The sequence below is a fragment of the Propithecus coquereli genome, unplaced genomic scaffold (genome assembly GCF_000956105.1).
Source record: "Propithecus coquereli isolate 6110/MARCELLA unplaced genomic scaffold, Pcoq_1.0 Scaffold386, whole genome shotgun sequence".
NCBI lineage: Eukaryota > Metazoa > Chordata > Mammalia > Primates > Indriidae > Propithecus > Propithecus coquereli.
Window position 1 is genome coordinate 1,394,999 of NW_012149574.1, and position 20,903 is coordinate 1,415,901.

General features: G+C 36.6%; 1 protein-coding gene across 1 annotated transcript in view; it reads left to right on the forward strand.

Moving 5' to 3' along the window:
• CFAP44 (cilia and flagella associated protein 44) overlaps positions 1-20,903 on the forward strand; it is a 121,215-nt gene that overhangs the window by 91,692 nt on the left and 8,620 nt on the right. Inside the window, exons 22-29 of the mRNA XM_012652219.1 lie at positions 338-515; positions 3,403-3,903; positions 6,194-6,397; positions 7,337-7,532; positions 14,928-15,038; positions 16,546-16,676; positions 18,084-18,200; positions 18,866-19,067. Of these exons, the coding sequence (XP_012507673.1) occupies positions 338-515; positions 3,403-3,903; positions 6,194-6,397; positions 7,337-7,532; positions 14,928-15,038; positions 16,546-16,676; positions 18,084-18,200; positions 18,866-19,067 (1,640 nt within the window). The remainder of the gene's footprint in view (positions 1-337; positions 516-3,402; positions 3,904-6,193; positions 6,398-7,336; positions 7,533-14,927; positions 15,039-16,545; positions 16,677-18,083; positions 18,201-18,865; positions 19,068-20,903) is intronic.

The window sequence follows — 20,903 nt, forward strand, 5'->3', positions numbered from 1 at the left end:
AAAAAAACCACCCAATTTCTAAGGCTTAAGTTATATTAAGGTAATAAATAATAATGTTAATGTGCATTACTTAGAAGTGAACCAAAGTGATTCAGATTATCTCAGCATAATCTACTGATTGGTTTTTATTGATTTAACTGTATATTATTTTGCTTGGGATGCTTTGAATATATTCATTAACTTCCAAAAAGTGCTTGGGCTCTATAGACAAAAGTGACATCATAGACTCGGAATTATACTTTTGCTTCATGATTGAATTTGAATGTGTACCTATATTAAAGTAGAAAAATTAGAGTTTATTGTTATATTTGTTATGGGTTGTCTATTTTTCTGATAGATACAAGAGTAAACCTGATGATGACTTTGAAGATCCCAAAGATCTTCAAGCCATCAAAGAAGCCCAGGTGTACATGGGAGACTTCAATCTGAAGACAGCACCAGACTACAAGATACCTGAGCACATGAGAATAAATGCTGCCAAGAAGGAAGAGGAACTAGGACACCTAGACACTTTGGTACGTACCCACAGATTTCATGACAATGAGAAGGCACCTTGGGTTTTTAATTGAATTCTGCTAAAACCACCCATTTCCCTATCTGGTCAACAAGTATATATGACCACAGCAATTTAGAGCTGGAAAAGACTTTCATGATTATCTATCATGCCCTCTTTTTACAAATGAGGAAATTGAGGACCTGAGAGGACAAGAGATTTGTCTATGATCAGTCAGCTAGTGGGGCAGAACCAGCTTTCATGTTAATTATATGGCTCAATACTAGTTTCATGGGTGAAAGCATTATATTTTGTGAACTTTGAACCTCTGAAATTCAAACAAATCTTTATTGGGTTTAGATTTTGGCTGCCGTGGACCACCAAGGGACTTAGGAAAAAAGGCCATTGTTTAGCCTTTCTTTGTGGGACTTCCAAACTTTTTTAGGTAACTTGATACTAATCAATTAATATATTGCTTTTTGACTCTCTCTGCATTCCTCCAAACTGCTAGCAATCATCCTGATTTCTGATCTCCATTTTCTTCTTAAAAAGTTCCTCTTTGTGCCATATTAATTCCTTAATCACCATTTGAACTGACAAGTGACTTTTTACACTTCAAGGCTTAGAAGGCACCTAAGCTACCATTTTTTGGAGATTTTGATACTTGGCCATCTAATATGGTTGTGCAGGTTGCACATTTCAAGGCATCACATTGCAGAGGGTGCCAGTTATATCACAGATATAGTATATTTTATAATTTTCTGACAAATGGAAATGAAATGTCCTGGGGGAGGAGTGTCTTTTTCTATTCACCAAAGACACACATGCCAGCAGCACAAGGATCCACATGGCAATGCATAACCACAAATAAATTTTCATAGCTCATAACTACCTTACTGATCAAAATGGACATTTTGGACATAGTATGAGTGACATTTGGATTGTTTTTCTAGCTGTTCATCTAAGGTAGTTCTTGGTTGTCCATCATGTTCCGTCTGTCATCATGAAGAAATGTTCTTATGATCACAATTTATTAGTCATCCGTCCTGAAATTTTATAGTCTAGTTGGGCAGGTGTGATGTCTTTAATTTAATTGAATTATACTGAAATCTGCTTTATTAAAATGGCAGCATACAATAATGTAGAATACCTTATTCTACAGTCAGAAAGCCAGACTTCCATTTTCATCTTTGTCACTTAAGCTATATGAACTTTGCTAAGTCATGTAAATCTCCCTAAGCCTTTTACCTTATCTGTAAAAGAGGTATTAATACCAGTTAACAACGAGAAGACATGTCTAGTCTACCTTACAGGATTAATGTAATGGTTAAAATCAATAAACAGCTATTATTGTCATGGTCAAATTCAATATCATTGAAAAGTATTAAGCAGGTTTTTTTGGTTTGTTTGTTTTTTTTTTATTTTATTTTTACTTTTTATTTATTTATTTATTTTTTATTTCAGCGTATTATGGGGGTACAGATGTTTAGGTTATGTATGTTGCCCTTGTCCCCCTGTTTATTTTATTTTTATTTTTGAGACAGCATTTTGCTCTGTCACCTGGGCTGGAGTGCAGTTGCATCATCATAGCTCACTGCAACCTCAAAGTCCTGAGCTCAAATGATCCTCCTGCCTCAGCTTCCCCAGTCACTGGGACTACAGGCACATGCCATCACATCCGGCTAATTTTTCTATTTTTAGTAGAGACAGGGTCTCACTCTTGCTCAGGATGGTCTCGAACACCTGAGCTCAAGTGATCCTCCCACTGCAGCTTCCCAGAGTGCTAGAATTACAGGTGTGAGCCACCTTTGCCTGGTCTTAAGTGTTTTAAAAATAGTTTATTATCTATCCCTTTTCCCCAGTTTGTTATTTGAAAAACTAGCAAGAAAAAATTGGTATGGAAAGAGGCTCCTCAAAGAGGTAGGCCTGACAGACATCAGAGTGGTTTGGCTTTGTTCTTGTAGACCTAATCCTCATCCTCCAGGTACTTTACAGGTGGTTCCCTACTCACCCAAGTGCTGTCTTTAGTGTTTAAACCTCAGTGCTTTAAAGGCTTATTTTCAAGTATGCGAAACATCTCCTCTTGTTATGGTAGTTTTGCTTCATGGATGGTAAATATATAGGTTAAGTTTTGTAAGACTGCTTGAAGAAGTGCCTGTAGATCTTTTATTTTTTTAACTGTATATTTATGCAAAGTAACTCTTAATGGCCTTTAGACCATCTAGTAGCCTAACTACACGCAGAAGGTAGGGTTGCACGCGCTCTTAGGATCTGGTAATGGCATTTGGAAAACAGACCAGGGAGAGAGCTGGTACTAAAAGAGCAATGGGCCTTTATAGCACCTGTGCCTGGAGGCAGAGACACAGCTGGGCTTTGCTAAATGGAGAAGGAATCAAGGAAAGATCCTGGAATCTCTTGGTGTGACACAAGGAATAACATGTGGCCAAAGTACAGCACGAAAACAGGCTAACCTGTAGTTTGGCCCTAGGTGGGCAGCCCTACATGAGCCTAAGGGATTCGAGGTTCCATCAGTGAAAGGCAGTGAGTGGCCGTACCCTCCCTCCCTGGGGAGAGTGTCCCGCTGAGCACAAGGCTCAGAAAGGACTTCCACGGGGTGGTGAAGGGGCACAGAGGAGCTCAGCCTTACGAGCCAGCTGAAGGGAACACAGTGTGGAACACAAAGGGATACCAGAGGTCACGTCAGGCTGCCCTCCCATCTTGAAGGAGCTAAGTGAAAAAACCCTAAAACCTAGAGAAAAGGGTAACTTGATGGTCAACGAGGATGATCAGACACATTTCTATCTTGAATTTTTGCTAAGCCTATGAGTTAAGGGACAAGAGCAAATAATATTTTAAGCTGTGCTTTGTAAGAGGGTTGTCTTTTGTTTCCTTCCTCTTCTTTTTCTCAGGTCCATGGAAAGAAACGTCACATGAACAAGTGCATCCTCTCTCTTCGAGACCTTAAAGTGGCTGTTATCGAGGAAATTCAGTGCCTGGTACAAGAACTGAAGAGCATTCAGTCAACTCTTCACAGTTCCAAGCACATCCCCATTCCCCAAATCCCTCAGATACACCCAGACGAAGTTCCAGAGAAGAGATTTCAGTATAATGAGGAAACTCTCCTAAATTTTAAGCAAGAGCAGATGAAAAAGGAGGATGAAAAGTCCCCCCAAGTGGAACAGTCAGGATCTGGAGGCTCAGGTGGAGGATTTCTCAAACTTTCTTCTGGAAAGGATGGGGATTTGACGACACGAGACTCATTATCTAGATCATCAAAACCATCGGGGTTCAGTCTGGATATTCCAAAGTTTCTGGAATTTGAAAAAGCAGAGACAACTGATGTGGAGCTGGAGATTATGAGGAGGGATGAGATTAAACACGTGTACATGCAACAGTATTTGGTCAACAGGGTAAGGGGTGACGCTGTTCCTATTTGAAGCTAAAGGAGAGGAGAGCAGGGGAAGGATTGGTCCTCCCCAACCTTGGCCTTATGAAAACCACTGTGCACTGCCCAGAACCTTGGAGCTTTTTAACTCTTTCTTTTTGGAAAGCTGACTAAGAATGAAGGGCAGACCCATGTTTCATTTAGTTGACATCTAACTGAAGTCAGGGAGAAGGGGAAGTGGAGGAGCAGCTTTCAGGTGGTGGACAGAACGTAATTAGAAATCTTCCAGAGAAACGGGACACTCTGCTTTTCACAGCGTCCTCTTCCTCTAATGTCTGATTTGCTCCATTAGTGGCATGTTTACGGTGATTCCTGGGTTTGAAATTGTTCTGGAGGTGGAATGGTGGCTGCTTTTATTTCTAGGAAAAATCAGGACCAGACTAGGGCCGGTTGCACGGGATGTGCTCTGAATATGAAAGAAAAAGAAACTTTCTTGGATAGAGAGCTCCCTGTTGTCAGCCACATGGCGTCTCTTTCCTCCGTGTGTCTTTCCAGCTCCATCCCATGGTGGCGCCCCCTATAGCTTCCCAACCTTATTCTTCACCATTATCTCAACTTTTTCTAGCCTGCTTTCTCACTGTTCCTGCCTCTCCCCACTCCTCCTTGGCTTCCCATACTATTCTGAGTTTTATATCTGTGCTTTTTCCTTTGCTATTTTCTCATACCTGTGATGACTTCCTTCCAGAGTTGAGTCATCATTCAGAGCTTAGCCCAGTTCCAAACTCTCTCCAGCACCTTCTGCCCACATTGCATACTCTCTCCTTGTTTCTAAACTCCAGTTGCCCCTGTAATCAGCACCTCATATTTTACACTAATTTTTCTTGATGTTTCATGTGTGTTTTGTCTAGAAATTAGATTGTACCATTCTTGAGCAAAAGGCCACGTATACTTCCTCTGATTCCCCCACATTGCCTAGGCCTAGGATAATGCCACACATAGTAGATAGTCAGTGAAGAGTTTCCATTGGTTTAATTGTAACTAATTTATTTATTTTATTAATTTAAAAAATATGTATTGGACATTATATGATAGCTAGGTAGTAGGAATACAATACTCAAAAAAGACACATTCTCTATCCTTGCAAATCTTATAGGCTATTGGGGCGAGAAAAAATAAAACAAATATAACCCTTACAAACTGGGAGGCCTATATGGTCCAGTTTAAGAATGATGTTGCACTGAAGAAAATATAGTCCTCCCTCTGAAGAAATTTAGGAATAATTCACATTTGTTGAATAAGCATTAAGGAGGAACCCAGACATAGTCTATAGCCATACTTATCTAAAAGTTTAATTTTTTCTTCTCTCTTCACTCTGTTTTTTTTTTTTTTTCATAGCTCTCTCAGATTCCCTAGTAATTTTGCTGCCCCAACCACACAGAGCTCTTCCTCTTCCTTAGCCCCCGGTCTGGGCTCTCGCTCACTATAGGCTTTTGACAGTGGAGGCCCCCTCTCATGTACAACCTAATGCAAAACATAGAATGGATTGTCTCTTCCTATATTATACCAGTTTCCTTGGGAGAATCAGCCCTTGGTGCTCTCTCTTGACCTATTCATCTCTTTTGGGATGAGGCAGGGGAGAGCTGTGCCCAAATCAGGGCAAAACAGAGGACTTAAAATTATTAGAACCACAGAGGAATAAGGTCTGGACTAGGACTTGAGATACTTAGGATCTTATCCCACCTCTGTAACAAATCAGCTTTGATTTCAGGAAAATCACTTTTGGCCTCTATTTCTTCATCTGTAAAATAAGAAGATTAAATAGGTTTTTTTTTTTGTGGCTCCATGATTATATTTATGTATTTAAAAATATTTACCATTCAGTAGGTTTGAAAATTTTCAAAATAAGAAATTGGGGGAAATATTTATTTGAGCTTACTATATAAAAGGCAATGTAGAGATACCATAAAGAACAAAGAGAAGATAGGTATAGACACTACCCACTCAGAAAGCTATGCAGGCTATACAACACAGCAAGGAGGGCATTCTTAGTTGTTGGCTTCAATGGTGGTGAAGAAATAGCTGGAAGGACTGTAGTTACAGAATTCTTACCACTTAACAAATTAATTTATGTAAATTTAATGCAATTGATGGATTAATTTATGTGAATACACATACACACACATAATTCTCCATCCATAATAGGGGCATAATGAAAAAATGCTTTTAAACAAATTAGTACTGTTAGATAGTTTTAAAATGTATTTACCTATTCTTCTTAACTTCTCATATATCCTCACATCTCTTTTCCACCTCAGATCAAAGAACTGATTGTCACTTTTGATGCAGAACTCCGTGTCCTGAGACATCAGAAGCTGAAACTAGATATTCAGATGAAATTATCTGACCTGCACCATATTACGTTATTTCAAGAAATGCTTCTCCTCAAGAATTTTGAAAAACAGGAGAACATACTTCAAGAGCGTGTTAATTCCTTAGACAAAGAGGAAGAGTTCATGCAAGTATGAGCAGGCAGGAGAATTCTAGCTGGCAGCTCCCTTAGTTATGGAGGGAACTTGATTCTTTTTGACTTTTTTTTCCTCCTTAATTTTCCCACTTGTTCTAGCTCCTATTTTTTTCTTGTCTTCTCTTCCCTCCTCCCTTTTCCTGTTATTCCTACTTACTCTCCATCTTTAGTTATCTGTGGTCAGAGGTAAATGACAGATATTTTAGTGAATTTGATCTGACAGTTTGTAAGATAGGAGAATAAAATGTTCAGAAGTGAGCCTTGTATTTAGTTTATTGATGGGTTTCAAAAGTCTATATTTTGTGCACCAGCTATCATATGAAATAGAGTTTTGATTATATGTTATCCTTATGAACATTACTGGAAAAGAAGTTGTCAGTTTCCTAAGTATGATAGCTAGTTTCAGTGTAATCTATAATTGAATATCATAGGAAACAAAGTTTCTTTATTTGTTATATCCATATGTTAAATTTAAAGATCTAAATTATACCTATCTTTGTTTTAAAAGAAGAAGGATTCTATAAAGTAGATATCATACACTGAATAATGAGTTTTGGGGTGTATCAGCTTCACTAGAAATGATGTGTCTTTTCATTTTAGTTATCATATATCAGTATAAAAATGCATTTGAGACTATGCATGCAAAAATATCGGTTGACATCCACATATCAACATATTTGTTTAATTTAGATTTTTTGAGTGAGCTTAGCATTAAGAAGCCGATCTTTCTGATTCTGAACTTAACTTTTACAAAAGAATTATAAAATTTTAACCAAATGATGGCTCTGCAAACATCAGAAATGTAAACTTCTATTAAGAAGCCTTTAAAAAATGTTTTTAGACTGTAACCTTACATGGCAAAGTACATTGCTCCCTGAACCTGGTTTATCAGAAATATTCTATTTATCTTTTGTTCTTGTTTTTATTCATTCAGTGGAAAATAAATGAAACTCTTAAAGAGATGGAAGAGAAAAAGAATGAAATCAGCAAGCTCCAGGACCAAGAAAAGGCACTCTATGCTGGTTTTCAAGCAGCGATTGGAGAAAACAATAAATTTGCTAACTTCCTCATGAAGGTCCTAAAGAAGAAGATTAAGCGGGTAAAGAAAAAGGAGGTTGAAAGAGATGCCGGTTTGTATTCCTTTCTTACGTATCATCCTGTTTTCTCTCATTAACATGAAATAGAGAAATAACTAAGGGACCTATTAGATACCCTATTGTTCTGACTACAACATAGACAATATAGAGGCACTGTGGGGGTTGAAGAGGAGAGGATATAAGCCTTTTAGGTCTTTAAACATCTGGAGTCTCTGTGTGTATGTGTATGTTTGGTGTATCTGGTATGAGTTAGTAAGGGTAGTTCAATTTAATAAGCACATCTTTTATGTGTTTATTTGCCATCTGTATATCTTGTTTGGTGAAGTGTCTTTTCTTGTCTTTTGTCCATGTTTGAATAGGATTGTTTGTTTTTTAATGTTGAATTTTGAGAGTTCTTTATATATTCTAGATACTAGTCCTGTGTTGGGATATGTGGTTTGCAAATATTTTTTCTTGGTGTGTAGTTTGCCTTTTCGTTTGCCGTAGCACCATTTGTTGAAAAGGTTGTCTCTCTCCCACTGAATTGCTTTTGATCTTTGTCAAAATCATTTAGGCATATTTGTGTGGATCTATTTCTAGGTTGCCTATTCTATTCCACTGGTCTTTGTGTCTGTGCCTCCACCAATATACTGCGATCTTGGTTACTGTAGCTACATATTGAGTCCTGAAATCAGGTAGACTAATTCCTTCCACTTTATTCTTCTTTTTCAAAATTGTTTGAGTTATTCTATCTTTCCATATTTGAGAATAATCTTGTTTATATCTGCAGAAAATCTTCTTGGAAATTTGATAGCAATTGTATTAAACCTGTGTATTGATTTGGAGAGAACTGTCATCTTTACTACATTGAGTTTTCTAATGCATGACACAGTATGTCTGTTTATTTAGATCTTCGATATCTTTAATCAGCATTGTATAGTTTTCAGCATATAATTCATGTTCATGTTCTATTAGATCTATACCTATTTCCTTTTTTTAGTGATTTTAAATGATATTATATTTTTAATCTGAATGTCTTCATGCTCATCACTAGTAATTGATTTTTATATGTTTGTCTCATACCCCATGACCTTGCTTACTAGTTCTAAGAGTTTTTGGTAGATTCCTTGGGACTTTCTATGTAGCTGATAATTTTATCTGCAAATATGGGCAGTTTTATTTATTTATTTCTGATCTGTATGCCTATTTCCCATTTCTTGCCTTATCGCATGGCTAGAACATTGAGTACTACATTGAAATAGAGTGCTGAGAGATGACTTCCTTGCCTTGTTCACAGTCTTAGGGGGAAAGCGTTCAATCTTTCACCATTAAGTACAATGCTACCTGTAGGTGTTTCATAGATACTCTTTATCAAGTTGAGGAAGTTCCCCTCTGTTCCTCTTTTCATAAATTTTTATCATGAATGAGTGTTGAATTTTGTCAGATGCTTTTCTACATCAATTGATGATCATGTCGTTTTTTAAAAGCCTGTTAATATGGTAGATTACATTGGCTGATTATTGAATCAGACTTGCATTTCTGCAATAAACCTTTCTTGGTATAGTATAAAATTCTTTTTATATATTGCTAAATTCTGTTTGCCAATAGTTTGTTAAGAAATTTTGAACCTGTATTTATGAAGATCATTGGTCTATAGTTTTCTTTTTTTGTACTGTCTTTGTCTGGTTTTAGTATCAGGGTAATACTAGCTTCATCATATGAATTAGGAAGTCGTCTTTCCTCTTTAATTTTCTGGAAGATCCTGTATAGAATTGGTGGTGATTCTTCTTTAAACATTTAGTAGAATTTTTCAGTGAAATTGTTTGCACCTGAGAATTTCTTTTGGGGGAGTTTTCAAATTACAGGTTGAATTGTTTTAGTAGTTATAGGGGTATTCAAATGATATATTTCATTGAGTGAGTCATGGTAGTTTGTGGAGTTTTTCTGAAGAATTGGTTTATTTTGTCTAAGTTGCCAAATTTATATTTGTAAAGTTGTTCATTGTATTTATTTCCTTGCTATCTTTTTAATGTTTACAGGGTCTGTAGTAACATCACCTGTTGCATTCTTGATATTGGCAACTTGTATCTTCACCTTTTTTTTCTAGTCTTGCTAAATGTTTGCCAATTCAATTGATCTTTTCAAGAACAAACCAGCTCGTTGTATAAGTGATTTTCTTTATTGTTTTTCTCCTTTCAATTTTACTGATTTCTGCTCTTATCTTTATGATTATATTCCTTCTGCTTGCTTTTGGTTTATTTTGCACGTCTGTTTTTAGGGATTTGAGGTGGGAGCTTAGATTACTGATTCGAGACTTCTTTTCTAATTTAGTGTTTTAGCTGCATACCATATATTTGGATAGTTGGATTTTTATTTTCTTTCAGATCAATATAGTTCTTAAATTTTTTTATTTCAAAATATTAATTAAGGGGATACAAGTGTTTTTGTTACATGGATATCTCTTACAATGCTTAAGTCAGGGCTTTTGGTGTGTCCATCACCACAATAATGTTCACTGTACTCAATAAGTAAGTTTTTATCCCACACTCACCTTCCTACCCTCCCCCTTCATGGTTTCTCATGTCCTTTATGTCACTTTATCCCATGTGTACTCATTTATTGGGTCCCATTTATTAGTTAGAACATATGGTTTTTGGTTTTTTATTCTTGAGATACTTCACTTGGGATAATGGTCTCCAGTTCCATCCAAGTTGCTTCAAAAGACATTCCATTCTTTTTTATGGCTGAGTAGTACTCCATGGGATACACACACATACACACACACACACACACACACACACACACACACACACACACACCACATTTTCTTTATCCACTCATGAATTAAACAGCACTTAGGTTGATTCCATATCTTTGCAATTGTGAATTGTGCTGTGATAAACATTTAAGTGTAGGTGTCTTTTTGATAAAATGACTTCATTTCCTTTGAATAGATACCCAGCAGTAGGATTGCTGGATTGAATGGTAAGTCTACATTTATTTCTTTGAGGAATCCCCATACTGTTTTCCACAGAGGTTGTTCTTATTTGCAGTCCCACCAAGAGTGTATAACTGTTTGTTTCTCTCTGCATCCACGCCAGCATCTGTTGTTGTTTGACTTTTTTAAATTATGGCCATTCTGATAGGGGTAAAGTGGTATCTTATTGTAGTCTTAATTTGCATTTCCCTGATGATTATTGATGTTGAGCATTTTTTCATATATTTGTTGACCTTTCATCTATTTTCTTTTGGAAAACTTCTGTTCATGTCTGTTGCCCACTTTATGATGGGGTTGTTTGTGTTTTTCTTGCTGATTTGTTTCACTTCTTTGTAGATTCTGGATATCAGTCCTTTGTTGGATGTATAGTTTGCGAATATTTCTCCCATTTTGTAGGTTGTCTATTCACTCTGTTGGTTATTTCTTTTGCTATGCAGAAGTATTTTAATTTAATTAAGTCCCATTTATTTATTTGTGTCGTTGCTGTAATTGCCTTTGGGGTCTTAGTTATAAGTTCTTTGCCTAGGCTGATGTCTAAAAGAGTTTTTCCTACGTTTTTTTCTAGAATTTTTATGGTTTCATGCCTTATATTTACATCTTTAATCCATCTTGAATTAATTTTTGCATATGGTGAGAGATAGGGGTCCTGTTTCATTCTGCATGTGGCTATCAAGTTTTTAAAATTCTTACTGAGACTTGCTGTGTCCCATAGGTTGCATAGAAATGTGTTGTTTAGTTTAAAATGTTTTGAGATTTTCTGGTTATCTTTCATTTATTGATTTCTAATTTGATTTCATTATAGTCAGAGAATGCACTCTGTATGATTTCAATTCTTTTATAATCGTTGAGGTTTGTTTGATGGTATAACATATGATATATCTTTGTATATGTTCTGTGGGCACTTGCAAAGAATGTATAGATGCTCCTTGATTTATAATGGGGCACCTCCTGAGAAACCCATCATAAGTTGAAAATATCATAAGTAAAAAATGCATTTAATGCATCTAAGCTACCAAACATAATAGCTTAGCCTAGCTTACTTTAAACATGCTCAGAATACCTATATTAGCCTACAGTTGGGCAAAATCACTTAATACAAAGCCTATTTTATAATCAAGTATTGAATACTTCAAGTGATTTATCGAATACTATAATGAAAGTAAAAATCAGAATAGTCGTATGAGTCCTTAAAGTATGTTTTCTACTGAATGTATATTGCTTTCGTACTGTTGTGAAGTTGTAAAATCATAAGTCAAACCATTGTAAATCAGGGATTGTGTGTATATTTTGCTGTTTGGGATGGAATGTTTTATTATCATCAATTAGATCCTGTTGGTTGTTGATGCTATTGAGGTCTTCTAGATCCTTGACGATTTTCTGTGTAGTTGTTCTATTAAATGTCGAGAGAGGGGTGTTAAAGTCTCCAAATATAATTGTGGATTATTTCATTTTTCTTTTTATTCCTACCAGTTTTTGTTTCACATATTTTGCAGTTCTGTTGTTTGTGTGTATACTTTTAGGACTGCTATGTCCTCTTGATAGATTGTCACTTTTATCATTATATAAGTTTTGTTTCTGTTTCTGATAATTTTCTTTGCTCTGAAGTCTACTTTATCTGATATTAATATATCTGCTCCTACTTTGATGAATATTTGCATAATATATCTTTTTCCATACTTTTGCTTTCAGTTGCCTATATCGTTATATTGAAATAAATTTCTGGTAGTCAATATATGATTGGGTAATGTTTTTCATTCACTCTGGAAATCTCAATCTTTTCTTTGGTTTATTTAAAACATTTACATTTAATATAATTACTAATACTTTAGGGCTTAAGTCTGCCATTTTATTTTTTATTTTTTGTTTATTCTCTCTTTTTTTTTTTTGCCTTTGCTTCTATTTTCTATTTACTCTCTCTGTTTTCTCTTTATTCTTTTTCCCGACCTCCTGTGGGTTACTTGAACATTTTTTAGAATTCTATTTTAATTTTTTCTAGTGTTTTTAAATGTATCTCTTTGTATAACTTTTTTAGTGGCTGCTCTTTATATTACATTATATGTACCCAATTTATCCCAGCCCATCAATGTCATCATTTTACCACTTTAAGTGAAGTATAAAAACCTTACTTACCTTTACATCCCTTTACCCTCCTCCATTTATAATATAATTGTAAAAATATTTCCTCCACATATATCTAGTTGAAGATCTTCCTGGGTTTTGGTATGGTGATTGACTCTAAATTAAAACCTAAAAACTTTCATATTTATGTTATGAGACTGTGTATCTTATTTAAATCTTGTGTTTTACTTGGATTTCTCTAACACTGCTCTAACAAGGAAAGGGATGGGTACCTCCTTACTGTCAGTGGAGGGAGAAGTCCACATTCCCCATTCAGACTTCATTGTCACCCAAGGGAAGGGGGACCTCCTTGTTACTGCCATTTGTGGGTGGGAGTTTCAGCTCCACGTATAATCTCTACATCAACATGGTGGGGATGGCCTTGGTACTTATGGGCAATGATGAAAGTCCTGACTCTTCACTAGTGCTCTTCTGACACCACCCCTGAGGGGAGGGGGAAGTACATTGTCACTGCCAGATGGGAGTGGAAGTCCATGCTACCCATGTTGTCTCCATGGACATCATGGTGGTGGTTGTGGCAGTAGGGAGGCTGGTTACTAGCCAGCATTGATAAATGTCCTGGATCCCTACCTGACCGTCTTTGACACCATTCTGGCAGGAGTGTTGGGGTATCTCATTATAGCCCTGTGAGAGTGAATGTCTAGGCTCCTCACTTAACCTTTGCTGATGTGGGTGACGGTTGTAACAGAGTTCTTCTGTCACATTTGGTTGGAGCATAGTGGTTATTGTCTAAAAGTTTTCTGTCTTGCTAGCCTGCCCCTTTCCTGGTCCTCTGGCTAGAAAGGGCAAGCTTTTGTTGAGCCTTTCTATACTGGACCAGTTGGTGTTTCTAGGTTGCCAACTTACTCCTCTCCAAGTCTCAGATAGATGAGGCAAAAAGAAGACTCAAGGAACTCACCACAGTGTTGTTTCTCAGGTTCTGACATGGATAAGTTGGTCTGCTTGCTTCTCCATTTTTCAGAGTACCCTTATGTTTATTTTGCACATAATGTTTAGTTGTATTTATCAAGAGAAATAGGGAAAAGTAGGTCTACTTAATTTTCAGAAAGGAGAATTCTATGTAAAGAATTTTAAAGTCAAATTTTAAACTTTTCTGATTCATGTCATACAGTGGTACAGATCATTTAAAGTAATTTTAAGAGAGATCTTAAATTTAGGAAATTTTCTAGAAAGTATGATGTTTATCTCTTATCTCTAATTTGAAGTTCCACAAAACAGAAATTGTAAATTGGTAATCTGTAGTTCATAGATGACCTCAGGTATTTTAAAAGAAAATGAAGGCAGGGCGGAGTCGGGAGATCTACAACCTTCCCCAAACCCTCAGGGACAGATGGGTTGTAGTATTCATAAATTTTTATATTTTATAAAGATATTATATATGACATTGTAAAAAATCATTTATGACACTTATTAAAGAAAAATAAGGCAGACTTATTCAAGGGGACTACGACAATGGGGTTTTGTAGTGGGGAAGAGAGATTGGGTTTAACTCTGAATAAACCAAGGACAAGTGGAGATTTATAGCCAAGGAGCATGGTGGGGGTCAGCGGACAGAAAATTACTAAGCAGTAGGATAACCCTTTGCTAGACTGTCCTAACTGGACTTTTACTGAAGGCAGGCCAGGTTGATAAGATATTAAGTGTGGGGGGATGAGGAATTTGATCAGATATCAAGCAAGGGTGGGGAATTTTTGCTAAACTGACTCAGCAGGATTCTTGCTACAATTGGACTAGATGGGCTAAGGACAGAGCCTAAGGTCAGGAACTAGCCAGAAAGAGGGCTCAGAGAAGACTGACTCAAGTTTGCTTACAGGAGAGAGTCTTTGTCAACATTACACCCCCTACAAAGTCTGGTACAAGAACCCAAAATCGAACACCTCATACTTCTCCAGCAAAACATGAATATTCACACTAAGTAGGTTAAATAAAGACTATAACGATCATTACTTCAGTTCATATAACTTATGAAGATCTTTTCTAATTTTAGAGCATTCTATGATTTCGGAATTGTGGGCTTATTTCACCCAAGTGTTTTTCAGGTGGGTTATAACACATGCAGCTTGGCAACTTGGTCTCAAGCCCATCTGACTTGATGCAGTGATAATCTGCACAACCTCCTGCAGACATTTGAGTTTGTGTTCTCTGTGTCCTTAACCATTTTAAACTCTTCTAAAAATATTGAGTAATTTCCTGCTTTATCTCTTTGTTATTTTCCTAGTCACTGACTCATTGAGAAATAGTTTACTTTAAAAATCCGGTATTTAGTTTAATACAGGAACGTCTCCGCTAACAATGTCCTCCTCTCTCCTTAGATGAAGATGAGGAGAGCGAGGAATCGAGCGAAGAAGAATCCAGCCTGGAGAGTGACGAGGATGAGTCTGGATCCGAAGATGACGTTTTTGATGATTCTATCTGCCCAACAAGTGAGTTGGATAAAACCATGTGTTCTCTGTGAACTGTGAGGATGGATTGACAATACGGAAAAAACTGTTTTTTGTTTCTCAATTCTCTGATAATAAAACTTAAGGAAAATGTGGTTGAAAATGTAGAAAATGTAATGAATACTTTTTTTTAAGTATAAGGATATTTATTCATTCATTCAACACTATTGAACTTGTACTATGTGCCAGGCACTTATCTGGTGTTAGGGACGTATCGAAGTATAAAACAAACTCCCCCACCTTCATGGAGCTTACATTCTAGTGGAGGAAGACAATAAATATGATAAGTAAATTAAACAGAATCTTACAAGGTGATATATGCTATGAGAAAAGAAGTAAAGGGAGTTTAGGAGTGGGGGTGGGGAGGAGAGGTTGCTATTTTAAATAGCATGGCCAAGGAAAATGTTAATACTTCTAGGGGCTCTCTGGATGATTTATTATCTGTTCCCTTTGGCAGCTGTTTATGAGTGACAAATTAAATAATCTACAGACAATCAACAGTTGATTCAGAGTTACTATAAATTATGTAGCAACTTTCATTTCATAGAGAAACACCAGACAGGAATTTATATATATTTTTATAATTTTTTGACAAACTCATTCAAATTTTCATATTCCCAATCTGTTTTGTAAGGGCAATTTGTACCAGTTTCCTGGAAACGGTTGGTGATTTATATTCACTATTTTCACCTAGTCTGGCTCAGCCAGACCAATGCTCTTACAGTCTCAATAGATGAATGGTTCAGTAGAGAAAAAACAAATTTTTCTGGTCAGTAGTTTGTTTTTCTAGACATTTCAAATAAAGTTTTGGTTAAACTTTTAAAGTTTAGTTTCAAATAAAGTTTAAATCTTGTTTTACTTTTGAAAACAAGAATCTTCTTAAAATCATAATATTTTTGAGTGAAATAGAACATAAAAACCTTAAAATGCAACTTGTTATTTTACAGCAGGATTAAATGGCTTGAACAATGACTCACAGCTAATATAGTGGTAGAACTAGGCTAGAACTAAGGTTCCTACACTCCATTTTAGTATTCTGTTTTTACTTTCTCTATCACTTGGTGGATACATGTGGCTCTTAGGGTAATATAGTGGAAATAATAGAGAGATAATGCACTTGAATTCCATTCTGTCATGTACCTGTTATGTCACCTCTCTGAGACTTAGGGTCTTCACCTATAAAATGGAAAGAATAGTTCCTACCTTGCAGGGTCTATGAGCTTGAGTGAGTACATAAAGGGTCTCCTCGCACAAAGCCTGGCTCAGAGCATTGCTCAGAATGTCAGTACTAGTATCATTGTTGTTAATACTACCATAGTTATTAATACTATTATTAATTTCCATGTGGAACAGTGGAGCCATATGCATAGTAAGAGCTTGCTAGAGTGGTTCCACAAATAGATATTCTGAAACTCCAAAGTTCATACTTCTAGCACTACCACATTCCAAAACAAACGAGGCTGCTTTTTAATTTTAATTCTTTTTTCAGATTGTGATGTCGGTCTTTTTGAAATGGCCCTTCAACTTCGAGAGAAAAGGCTGGACATTGAGGAGGCCTTAGTTGAAGAAAAGAAAATTGTTGATAACCTCAAAAAGGAATATGATACATTGTCCAAAAAAGTATGGTGGTCTGCGAACTGATTTATCCTCTCTCGAAATGCTACACATCCTCCTAGCTATCATATTGCCAATGATAGTGTTAGGATTTCTCCTCAGAAAAGAAACATTTCAAATGTCATGGCCATTTTTTTTCTCCTTAAGCACAGTTGTGGTGGGGCCATTGCTCTTTTGATGATTAGACTATTTATCTCAGTCATTGGTCTCCAAACTTTTTTAATGACATTATTCTATAAGTAAAAAAAGAAAAGAAAAGCCCCTCCCCCTACAATAAATGTATATATATTTATAAATAGTATTCATGAACTATTATACTAATATATTTTGTACTTTATGAAACACAAAAACAGAAATTAAAAAGAATGAGATAAAAGTAAATAGAAGGCTGGGCGCGGTGGCTCATGCCTGTAATCCTAGCACTTTGGGAGGCCAAGGCGGGCAGATTGTTTGAGCTCAGGAGTTCAAAACCAGCCTGAGCAAGAGCGAGACCCCCGTCTCTACTAAAAATAGACAGAAATTAATCGGACAACTAAAAATATATAGAAAAAATTAGCTGGGCATGGTGGCACATGCCTGTAGTCCCAGCTACTCGGGAGGCTGAGGCAGGATTGCTTGAGCCCAGGAGTTTGAGGTTGCCGTGAGCTAGGCTGACGCCTCGGCACTCTAGCCCGGGCAACACAGTGAGACTCGGTCTCAAAAAAAAAAAAAAAAAAGTAAATAGAAATACAAACTCGCATGTTTCATTCTGCACCCCATAAATCCTTTTGTTGATTCTCTGGGTGCAAGCATCCCATGCTGGAGACCATAAGCTAAGCTTCTGGTATACTATTGAGTGATTTCTACCTTATCTGCTCATTTTGCCTCTTAGGTACTCTTGTCTAGAGCAGCATCACTTGACTTGATTAATATTCAGAAATATTTTTGATAGTTTTTTTTCTCAACTTGCAAATAGAAAATGATTTGGAAAACTTTCAGATTTTCTAGGAATGAAGGATGTGCTTTAGAAATACTGTAATTAGTAGTTTCATTTCTTTAAAGGGCATTTTTCTTTAATTTATTGCGATCATTATGACCAAAGTTCCCACCATTCTGACAAAGACATTCCACGCTGAGAGCCACTTTTCATGCAGAAAAGAAAAGGAGGATGAGGACATGTTTTCTGAGCTCTTATTCACCAAAGCTTTACAACTCTGGGGACATAGAAACAATTGAAAAAGTGGTGTGGATCATAACTTGGCAGAAAAGAAAATATACATTTCCTGGGTTGCAAACTGGGACTGTGCACTTAATCACCACCCAACAAAGGAAGTCCTGCTTGTGCTTTACTTCCTCCTAACGTGCCTTCATTTACCACCTTAGGTATATGCTCATGGACTCTTGTTACCATTTCACACATGGGGCTTTCTGCAGGTAAAAATCGTGGCAATTAATCTGAATGCAGCCGAGGAAGCCCTGGAAGCTTATCAGCGAGAGAAGCAGCAGCAGCTGAATGAACTGCTGGTTGTGATACCGTTCAAGCTCCACCAGGTGATGCCTCTGGAGGGGTCGCCCCACCCTGTCTGAGCAGAAAAGTCATCACACGCAGGCTTTCCCAGAGAAGGATCCATGGGTCACTAGTGGGGAGAATCGTGGTCCTTTGCTGAGAATTCTACCTTTAGAATGACACCCAAACTTTTCTTACCCACTGTCAGATTGGTATAAAAGAGTAACATCAAAACATGCATATCCCTCCCCACTGTGGCCCATTATCACTTTGAAAGTCCAGTCATGTCAGGTCTGGAGAAATGAGCAGCTGTGACTTAAGAATGGAATGGCCTGGAGGTTGAAGCCTTGGGTCTCACACACATGTCCCTGCCTTTCACACCATCTGTAAAAAGACAGGAACTAATGATGCAAGAATGATCACTTAATCTCTACTCATTATCGAGGGAGGTAAAGACAAAAGGAAAATATTTTCTCTTTTTCCCCACTCTGTTCATTTCCACTCTACTTGAATTGCAGCTTATACTAAGTTGTAAGAATATGTAGCAGTGAGAGAAAAGGCTCATGGTATCTTCGTCTATCAGGTTAAGAGAAGAAGCTGTGCTTTATAAAAAAAAAAAAAAAAATTCTATCGTGCTTTCTGTTACCTTACATTTAGTTTGTTTCTTTGTCAATTTTGTCTTTGATTTTGGTTGGTTTTGTTTTTGCAGATAGAGCATGTGGTACTTGGAGAAATACCTAGTGATCTTTCTGGTACTTTGGTCTTCTCTAACCAGTCCTTGGGACGGCTGCAAGAACGAATCGTCCAGCTCCACGAGGAAAATTCCAAGCAACAAAAACTTAACAAAGAATGGCGGGAGAGACGTAAACAGCTCGCTCGAGAAAAGAGGGAGATGGCAAAAACTATCAATAGTGAGTATCTCAGCCCGTGGCCTAGCGAGTAATATTTATTGGTAAGAGAGGGTAGTACCAAGCGACATAGTCTCCAACTGTGAAAACAGTAATTAGATCACCTTTGCATTTTCCTACTTACCATTTCTCCTGATACCATGAAAAGATCACTTTCCTATGTTAAAAGGAGAAATCCTTTATCACAGAATCTGCTTCTCTTTTTGTGTGATTAAGATGTAGAATAATATAATAACCCATGTACCCACTACCCAGCTTAAGAAATAAAACATTGAAGATACAATTGAAGCCCCTTCTCTTTCTAATACTATTCTGCTGCTGCTTCCCCAGGGTATCCCCCAGGTATGTATGCGTACGTATGTATGTGCACATGTGTGTACATGCATACACACACAATACATAGAACTACCTTGCATATTTTTAACTGTGATGGTATTTATATCATTTTATGGTTCAATTTATTAAACCAATTTTTGAGTTATACATATTGCTATAGATAATTTATTCATTTTAATTATAATATTCCATTGTATGATATAAAAGAGTTTACTTCTTCAGTCTCCTGTTTATGGATATTTCTAATTTTTCATTATTATACACAGTGTTACAGCAAACCTTCTTGTAAACATCTCCTTGTGCACATGTGTGAGAGAGTGACTTCCTGGCACAGGGATCTCTGGGATATAGGGGGATTTGTGCATTTTCAGCTCTCCTGGGTATTGCCAAGTTTGCCCCCCAAAGTTGTTGAACCAATTTATCCTCCCCTGGCAGTACGTGAGAATTGCCCAGGTACCATGTTATCACAAATGCTTGATATTATCAGACTTTAATATTTTTGCCAGTCTGGTGGATGTTAAATTATATTTCACTGTGGTTTTTATTCACATTTCCTTGATTGCTGGGAGGTTGAACATCTTTACATACATTTATTTGCCATTTATTTATTTCTTTTTCTGTAGCTTGCCTGTCATATCCTTTGTCCATTTTTCATTTGTTTTCTTATTGATTTTTATGAGTTTTAAATATATTCTTTTTGTTCATTAAATGCATTCCAAATCTTTTCTAGTTTGTGGCTTGCCTTTTTACTTTGTCTAGTGTATCTTCTTGGAATACAGACTTTTTAAAACTTAATATAGTAAATTTTATCCATCTATTTATTTATGGTTTGTGCATTCTGTGTGTGTGTGTGTGTCTTGTTTAAGAAATCCCTTCCTATTTTGAGGTCATAAAGATTTTTTTGATCCAGCCATACCGTTGCTGGTATCATATCCAAAGGAAATGAAATTAGTAAGCAGTACGTGGAAGAGATGTCTGTACTCCCATGTTCATTGCAGTATTATTCACGATCACCAAGATAACTAAGCATCCATAAGCAGATGAATGAGTAGAGAAAATGTGATATATACATACAATGAAATACTATTCAGCCTTTAAAAAGAAGGAAATCCTGTCATACGGAACAACATGGTCGAACCCAGAGGACATTATGTTAAGTGAAATAAGTGACGCACAGAAAGGCAAATATGGCATGATTTCATTTATACGTGGAGAGTAAAAAAGTTGAATTTGTACAAACAGAGAGTACAATGGTGGTTACCAGGGGCTTTGGTAGCAGGGGAGGGGGGTGGTTGGAGAGATACTGGTCAAAAGATACAAAATTTTAGTTAGTTAGGAGGAACGTGCCCAAGAGATCTATTGTACAGCGTTGTGACTATGGTTAATAACAATGTATTATATTCTTGAAAATTGCTGAGAGGAGATTTTAAGTGTTTTCACACAACAAAAAATATAAGTATGTGAGGTGATGCATGTTACTTAGCTCAATTTAGCCATCCACAA